Source organism: Cicer arietinum, chromosome 6, assembly GCF_000331145.2.
Source record: "Cicer arietinum cultivar CDC Frontier isolate Library 1 chromosome 6, Cicar.CDCFrontier_v2.0, whole genome shotgun sequence".
Lineage (NCBI taxonomy): Eukaryota > Viridiplantae > Streptophyta > Magnoliopsida > Fabales > Fabaceae > Cicer > Cicer arietinum.
Window position 1 is genome coordinate 62,268,040 of NC_021165.2, and position 8,703 is coordinate 62,276,742.

Consider the following 8,703-nt stretch of genomic DNA (forward strand, 5'->3'; position numbering starts at 1 on the left):
CATGTTTTACAATAACAATCAATAAAAATTTATTATATATAAAATAATTAATAATTATCTTTAAATATGACTGATTGAATTCCCTAAGCTCATAAAACTAACTAAAAAAATAATTTGTTTATTTATTTATTTAGAAATCCATATAATAAAATTAACTTTTTAAAGTGTGAATGAATTATTGCATAAGTGCTTCCCTCCACATCTACATCCGAACCAAATTTCTCATTCTCATTTTTTCTTTCCCTCGTTTTCTTCTCTCATTTCTCTCTCCCGCTTTTTTGTTTTCCGACTTACCAAACACCTAGATCTCACCCGTTTCCCTCCCATTTCCTCTTTCAATTCTCATCGGAGCTCCATCGCCGGCACTTGGATGTCGGCCAACCGAGCTCCTCCCGCCGCCTCCTCCTCCAACCCGCCGGACCAGATCATGCAATCCATGAAACGACAACTCCCGTTTTCCTCCATGAAACCTCCTTTTGTAGCTTCCGGAGATTATCACAGGTTTGGTCCCAACAACCGCCGGAATCTGGACCAAGAAACCGAAGCTATTGTTGTTAAGACTCCTGTGAGTTTTTAATTATTTTATTTATTTATTTGAGAATTTTCTTATTTTGTTATTGAATTTTGTAGAGTTTTTAGAGTAGGTTTTTAGTTTGGTGTTGGAAGGTTGTTTAAAGAACTAGAGATCTGTTCAATTTTAGGTTTTAATCAGTTATTTAGTTATTAATTTATCGAAATTAGTTGCTGAATTAGTTCTTGGAGTTGAATATTACTTAGGTTTTACTAAGGAATGTTTTTTCTTTTCTTCAAATTTTATACATGAAATTTTTTATTATATCTAGAGGAACTAGTTGCTGAGATAAATTTGAGTTTCCTAAGCAAAGTTATGCTACTAAGTGTGTGGGTGTATCTGTTGATATGATTTGAAATGGAAAAGGATATTAGTTGATCGTTATCTTTTCGTTAAGTACATAATATGTGCGTTTATTTTTATTTAACCTGTGCAGTTAAATCAACTTTAGTCTTTAGGTCTAGTACTTGAGCAATGAGGAACTTTGAGAGGATAAAAAGATGTGCTTGTTGATTACCCAGAAGTTGATGTCATGATGTGATTGTAAGTTGGTCAATTCTAAGTGGGAAGGATCATGTTGCAAGAACAAAAAAATGGTTGTGTTTGATGCTTTGAAATGCTTCTGAAAAGTCCTATTGAGTTTATATGGAGTTTCTTTTGCTTTTTATTGTTAAATGAGTTTTGTTATTTGGTAAAAAGGTTTTCCTATGAAATTTGATGAATATAGGAAATTGCTTACCATACACAGGGAAAGGGTTTTATAGAAAACTTTTATGAGGACAGAAAAGTGATTACTTCAATAGCCGCATTTTCCAAGTTTCCTTTAGTTTTTTAATCTATAAATTTTTCCTTTTTAAGTTGAATCATTTTAGCTAACTTAGTAGTGTTGCCACTTGCCAAATGCATACATTCTTAGGCATCTTACCACGAATGAGTCTCTCCATACTTGTGTTCCTCATTTAGGAATTCTGAGTTAGGGTATGTTGCACATCCTTGAGGTGCTTATTGTATTATCTGATCAAATCAATTGTGTAGAAATATGTCATGGCCCTCTTCCTGCTGTCTTCGAGGCTCAATGAAAAAGGTTTTCAACTAAAGGTTTCGAACTGAGTGACTGCAAATTAACATTATATCAGAATATGACCATATTCTGAAATGAATTGTTCATAACTTTGTGATGGACTGGCCTGCCATTTCTCATAAATGCAGTAGGATGCTGTCCTTTTTCTTCCTCTTTCCAAAATCTATTGACATATTTAAAAGTTGTGTTATGCTTGTGTTGTTATTTGTAGATACTATAAGTAAATATTTTTATGCAATTGATGTGAAGCTATATAGTTATGGTTATGTTTCGTGCCACATTTGTGTTGAGTCGTGGTGCGGCAGAAGGCCTTGCTGCAAAGCTAAATGCAGACACATCAGAAATTGAGTGTGGTGTTTGCTGCCAAAGAAGAATGGAGTAGAAGGAAGACACAAGGAAAGAGGAAAAGAAAGCTGCAATGTGGCGGCTGTCTAATGTTTTATATCATGACAGACGATAACATTTTAAATTTAGGTTTCCCATATTGGGTCTGTAATAAGTCTAACGATGGGCTACCCCCCCCTTTTTCCTATCCACATCCCTACTTTCCTACCGAGGAAAGCCTTAAATGCGTCCCACCTCACCTCTTCTACCCCCCTTTCTTCTTGTCCCAACTCATCTTCCTCTTTGCAATAGTGGCTATTCCGCCACCCTCTCTACCACTATTCCAGTTTTAGGGTTGGCTGCTCCGCATTGCTATTCAGGATGAACAACATAGATTTATTGTACAATGAGTTATTTATGAAAATATGGTACTTACTATTGTAACGTACTCTATATAGTCTTTTCTATTGATTGCAATTATTATGCTCATACATTTCAGCAATTGAAGCGGAAGAGTGAAACGGCCGATTTTGAAGCTGATTCAGGTGATAGGATGACTCCTGAATCCACCGAAGCAGCCAATAGTCCTTCTCAGACGCCTGCATCTGGTAAGACGGGGAAGGCAGGCAAATCCTCTAGGCTGACAAAATGCAACAGATCTGGAACTCAAACCCCAGGCTCAAATATTGGTAAGTATCATCTTCCAAAATTTGATAAGTAGGCCTCTATAGTTATCATTTTGACAATATATTCAAAGAAAATCAATGTAACCAAAATTTTGGTTGACAACTAGATTTCTACCAACTTACATACACCGCCTTTCCTTTAACTGTTGATTTTGACATGCAAAAAATTATATTTTTACTAAAAATTTGACAGGTTCTCCTCCAGGAAACAATCTCACCCCGGCTGGTCCATGTCGATATGACAGCTCTTTAGGTATAACAGCATTGCTCAGTCTTGACTTGTTAATTGTAGATCATCAGAAGTTTATTGTTATTCAATTTTTTATAGGTCAAGTTACACATTAAACACTTATAGCTTCTCCCTTTTTCAAATAACTTCCACCATTTCCAACCTTTTTTTTAATGGTCTTCAGTCACTTAACCCCATTAACTTTGGTTTAAGTTGAAAATGTTGATTTTTTATCTAACTTGAATGCCGATTAGTGTTTACTTTACACATTACCCTCCTAACAAAACTTAATTTGGGGGTAGGTTGAGAAAATATTAAATTTCCATTTAAATTAATTGAAAGTTTAATGTTTACAAGTTAAACCAAAGTATAAGGGTGGTTAAATGGCAAAAAAATTTGAGTGGGCTTATCTGAAATGTGGTGGGAATAATTAGGGTAAAGTGTAATCTATCCTTTCTTTATATGTTTTACCGATGAAGTTTCGGGGTACATTTTCTCATTATCCTATCCTATGTATTATTTTGTTAAAAAATATAGGCCTGTTGACGAAAAAGTTCATCCATTTAATAAAACAAGCAGAGGATGGCATTCTTGATCTTAATAAAGCTGCTGACACATTGGAGGTAACATATTTTCTTCTGGTCTAAAGATTTCATGCTGATCACTGAAAATTTTGATTACTTGATGACTCTTTTGTGTCTACAGGTGCAAAAGAGGAGGATATATGATATAACAAATGTTCTTGAAGGGATTGGCCTTATAGAAAAAAAGCTCAAGAACAGAATTCAGTGGAAGTGGGAATTCTTTCTACTCATCTGACATTGTTGCCATATTTTTTATCCAAAATGTTGAAACACTTTTGCTAACTCCTTTGATGATTGGCCAGGGGGCTGGATGTTTCAAAACCAGGGGAGGCTGATGATAGTTTTGCTAGTTTACAGGTTAGGAATGATTAAATTTTATCTTTGGAATTCACATGGAGATGGTTTTCTTTGGAAGATAAAAAAATTGGTGATATATTCAATTTATGATTCCTTTTAAAAAACTCACATTATTCAAGCTGAAGCTACCTTGTCTTTAAATCATGTCATGTGAGACAGCTTGTCAAGCACACTTTTTAAATTTGATTGAAGTAAATTTAGAGACCTTCTGACTTATATATAGCATAATAGATTTGAAAGTAGTATTAAATCCAGGAATATGCTGGTGTTTGATTTGTTTCCGTTTCTCATATGCAGGCAGAAGTTGAAAATTTAACAATCGAGGAACGCCGGTTAGATGAACAGATAAGGTTTGGGTTTCTAGTCTTTGCTGATTCTTCTTTATTACATAATTACAGTGTTGGTCTGTTGTCTATTAAGAGTTTAAGTTTTTAAATTATTACAGGGAGATGCAAGAAAGACTACGGGAACTTAGTGAAGATGAAAATAATGAGAAGTAATATTTATTTTACCTTAAATCCATATTTGGGTCATTTTGCGACACTTTTTATGTTCATAACTTAATTAGATGTATTTTTTTTAATCTATTTCCACTCTTGAAGGTTGCTTTTTGTCACTGAGGAAGATATAAAGAATTTGCCCTGCTTTCAGGTTAGTTTCCCTATCTTTGCATTTCAATGGGTATTTTTATATGGTGATTCTGTTTCCTCTGCTTCTTGTGTATAAATTTATATTTTAACTGTTGCTTTATTCCTATTGCCAGAATGAAACCTTGATAGCAATTAAAGCTCCACATGGCACCACTTTGGAAGTCCCTGATCCTGATGAGGTAATTTGAGAGGGCATGAAGAGTTGCGCAGAAGTAATTAATAACAATGCATCTTTCTGAATTCAAATTCCCTTTTTCTTATTTTTAGGCTGTTGATTATCCACAGAGAAGGTACAGGATAGTCCTGAGAAGCACAATGGGCCCAATAGATGTTTACCTTGTTAGGTATGCTTACAATTTTTTGAGTTAAGATCCTCTCCATTTCTCACTTATTCCATTTTTTCCATTACCAAAGTATTGGGAATATAAAACATAAAAATGTGACATTTGGGGTCCAAATATTTTTTTACACCTCAAAATACTTCAAAACTTTAGTAATGGAGAGGAAAAATGGAGAGGATTTCAACTCCTATTTTTTTGGTTGTTCTGCTATCATTTACTTCAAGGTCATGTTGTTATTGCAATGGCATGGTCAGAAAACAATGCCGTATGAAGCTTGAAAATTTCAACTTGCTATAAAGTTCACATTCCCAATCTCCCCTTTTTTCACTGCCATTCTAGCCAATTTGAAGAGAAGTTTGAGGAGATCAACGGTGTTGATGTTGCACCCAAATTTCCATCCAGTCCAGAAGTTGACAAGCAGCAATCAACTTTGGTCCCAGAGGATAAAGGGAAGGAAGTAGAAGTGCAGGGACAAGATGGTGAAGGGCCTAGTTCAGATTTTACCAACTCTCACGACTTTGTGAGTGGGATCATGAAGATTGTTCCTTCAGATGTTGCGGTAAGCATCACCTCAGTCTGTGAGATATTTGTTTTTATGTATTTGCAAAAAATAATTCTTGAGGGGAGAATACATTGCAAAATGTGAGAAAATAGTGTATTGTATGCCTGGAGAGTACCAAAATCTGTAGTGTTATGTTTCAAAACACAAATAAGTTATTGCATGTTTCCTTTTATTCGGTACAAATTACTGCATGTTTTTTGCTGTAAAGGTTTTAGAGTTGTTTCTGATTTAAGAAATAAAAGCAGAAGTCTTGGAGCTAATTTGAAGTTGTGGTTTTCTGCAGAGTGACGCTGATTACTGGCTTTTATCAGATGCCGATGTTAGCATAACTGACATGTGGAGAACAGAACGTATCCTCGATAGATACCTTAGCCTTCATTTCATTCTTTTTTATTTTCTTTTTATATATATTAAAAATATGAACTTGGAGACATTTTGTAACTTCCTTGATAAATTTAAAGCCACAGTTGAATGGAATGAACTCAATAAGCTTCAAGAAGATTATTGTACAGCTCCTGAACACACTACAACCCCAAGTCATCCATCGAACATAGGTGAAGTCTCTTCTGCATCCAACCCTCCTGATGGTTGAAGCTTCAGAAGGATGTATTGTAAATGGTGTTCTTTCTTCAACTGAGAACCTATGACATCCAGCCACCTCTCTGTTGTATCATCTTCAACATAGTGCTAGAGGTTGGATTGAAGGTTCCTAGAAGTTCTAGGCTAGAAGTTACTTTCTCAATGTCTCTCTGCGAAGCTTGTCCTAAGGAACTGAGGGCCAGTCAAATGGCTCATTGTACAGTTAATTTTTACATAATCCAAGCAACTTTGTACTTCAAGGGGAAAACACCTGTGGCTTTGGTGAACCCATCTTTGTATATTGTTGTAAGTCTCAGCTTTCTATAGCCGTTAGATCAAAGTGTATGTTCGCATAGCAATAAAAAAAAGATTTCAGGATGCAGAGTGCAGAGCTCAGCTAACTGTTTTGGTCAAATGATAAGTTTCATCTGATGAAAGATTATATGGTCATTCCATTTCTTTGAAACCTTGTAATTAACTTCTCAGTTTCTATCTGTACCTCTTTTTTCACGCTCCAATATCAATGTCTCTAACAGTTCACATGCTTGTGAGCTACATCAATTCTACAGAATGTAGTTTTTCCACATCAATCTTACCGCAAAACCAAACATGCATGCAATCATTCAAAAAAGTTATAGCCGGATTAGTTATGCACATATAGGCAGGTGGTATGTTTATTGTTTAACATCCCTTTAGTTATTGACAATATATGGATTTACATGTCCACGAGTGTGGAAGTAATGTAATCTAGCAAGGGAAATGAAAATATTATTACAGGTAGAAGTATACTACAATGAAAAACTGGTATTTGAAGGTACAGCAACTAGCTACTTATCTTTCACAACTTTACCCCCAATACAACCAGCTACAATTGGTGTAAGAGCTACTGTTGGTGGAAACCTAATTGGAGATGCAGCTTTATGTGCAGCATATGCCAAAGCAAAGGTACCAACTTTTTCGCCGGTTGCATCAGTAGTGATTCCTACCTGAAGATACAAAGACAATGTAATAATTTAATACATTACTATTAACCCATTGCAGTTATTTTGTTTTAAATATACTGCAGTACAAATTTGATTTTGTATGAGCATTGCACCTTCTGAAGCAAAGCTTGAACATCTACTCCAGAGTTGATTAGTACGTAACAAAGAGTGAAAGAGATCAATGACAGAGTGATGGAGGTGGCTAGGTAAGCTCCTCCATATTTTGCCAGCAACTCCTTGGCTTGATCACCTTTCGATTTTTGTTGTCCCCCTTCTTCCTTTGAGCTGAAAATCTGCAAAAGACCATAATTTTCATTTTAAATAGAATGAAAAAGGCGGCTTTTAGTTGCAGAAGTGTCTTTTATGGTTTACAAAAGACAAATGTTTAAAAATCGTCCATAAATCTAACAATGACCAACGTCACTCAAAAATTAGATTCTCGTGAATAGTGTCTCAAAATTCAACTTATATTTGTTTTTGCTTGTTTTTGTCAAATGATCCCTGATTAGACCATTGTCTCAACTGTCTCAACCATAATGTAAGTGAACCGGGAATCATAAACTTCTACTTAAAAGCGGAGATGTCAATCATCCTCAAAGTTTTGAGATATTTTCCAGCATGTCCACCATAGAATTAACTATGGAACATTCGTTGAAAGAGAAAATGTATAGAAAACCTAAAATAAAATTCAAGGGTAAACACAAAAAAAAACTTCGATTCAAGTGGCACATCTTTGTAGTAAACGCAACATTTAATCTGAGACAGCCCAAATGGAATTTGACAAGCAAAACTTGTCATTTTTGGCTCACTTGTTCAAAACCATTTTTTCACCCAGAAGCTTTGTTTTCTTTCCCCAAACTTTCAGCAACAAAATAACATCTTGAAATATCCTTTGCATATACACTTTTAACTTCCTCTAACCTCAACCCAAATCGGGCAATTCTATTTACAACAGATTTATAAAGTAGGAAACAATACACTTATTTGCATTTAAAGCAAGAAAAATAGTTAACTTACTACCAAATGTTACATAAACAGGAAGCCACAAAAAAAAAAGAGATTTTTCATTTTTGGTTATTGAAATTGAAAGTTTTTTATAACCACATAATCCTAGGATAAGCCAAAATGGATAAGAGAAAGAAATGGGCACCTTCCAAAGACCAGCTTCAAGACCATACTTCTTGGTAACTTCCTCAGGTGAAGGTGGCTGTAAAGGGCTTTTGATTTCCTCAGTTTTCTCTTTAACAGCTCTAACTCTAAAGTTGAACTCTTTTACATGGGATTTGCGTGAGTGAATTGAAGCAACACTGCAAAATCTATAAGTCTCTTTGCTCATTAAAGAAACACAAGAAGGTGAAGGGAGAGACAGAAACGTTGTCATTGTTGGTTTGGCTCCTTTGAGAATATTATGTATCCAATTCAAAGCTTATATGTTGTTTTCATAATCAAAATTGCATAAAGTTTTGTGTGAGCTAAGTTGAGCCAACAAAGAAAGATAGTAAATGATAATTATGCAATAAAATATCGGTTTATAATTAGCCGTGCTGTCCATTTTTACAACTTTGTATGTTCACATGTAACAATGGGAAAGGAAATTCTTCTTTGTCTAACGTAATGGGCTATCGAATATAAGCCCAAAGAAGAGGATGTGACTTGTAGCAACAACCATTAGTTGAGGAATGTACCGTACACTCCCTCTATTTTACTTCCCACCCCCAATTTTTTTTATTGACCAATCTATCCTTTTTATCTTATA

At 35.0% G+C, this 8,703-nt stretch overlaps 2 protein-coding genes across 4 annotated transcripts; one reads left to right on the top strand and one right to left on the bottom strand.

The window, feature by feature from the left end:
• Positions 1–200: 200 nt before the first annotated feature.
• Positions 201–6,430, top strand: LOC101503426 (transcription factor E2FB). 3 transcript variants are annotated; one of them, XM_012717377.3, is made up of 14 exons: positions 201–565; positions 2,476–2,665; positions 2,868–2,915; positions 3,429–3,514; positions 3,597–3,685; positions 3,778–3,832; positions 4,130–4,182; positions 4,278–4,328; positions 4,435–4,483; positions 4,596–4,661; positions 4,750–4,826; positions 5,163–5,382; positions 5,669–5,735; positions 5,847–6,430. In XM_012717377.3, the coding sequence occupies exons 1-14, from the start codon at positions 371–373 to the stop codon at positions 5,975–5,977; spliced, it is 1,377 nt and encodes a 458-aa protein (XP_012572831.1). In that variant the 5' UTR covers positions 201–370; the 3' UTR covers positions 5,978–6,430. The 3 variants fall into 3 exon arrangements, with proteins under 3 accessions (XP_012572831.1, XP_073226177.1, XP_004506214.1); XM_004506157.4 differs by having other exon boundaries at positions 202–565; positions 2,856–2,915; XM_073370076.1 differs by lacking the exon at positions 2,868–2,915.
• Positions 6,431–6,607: 177 nt separating this feature from the next.
• Positions 6,608–8,459, bottom strand: LOC101503973 (uncharacterized). The gene is made up of 3 exons (XM_004506158.4): positions 8,098–8,459; positions 7,061–7,240; positions 6,608–6,950 (listed from the first exon to the last, which is right to left on the bottom strand). Exons 1-3 carry the CDS (start codon positions 8,326–8,328, stop codon positions 6,792–6,794), a joined length of 570 nt encoding a protein of 189 aa, XP_004506215.1. The 5' UTR covers positions 8,329–8,459; the 3' UTR covers positions 6,608–6,791.
• Positions 8,460–8,703: the final 244 nt, after the last annotated feature.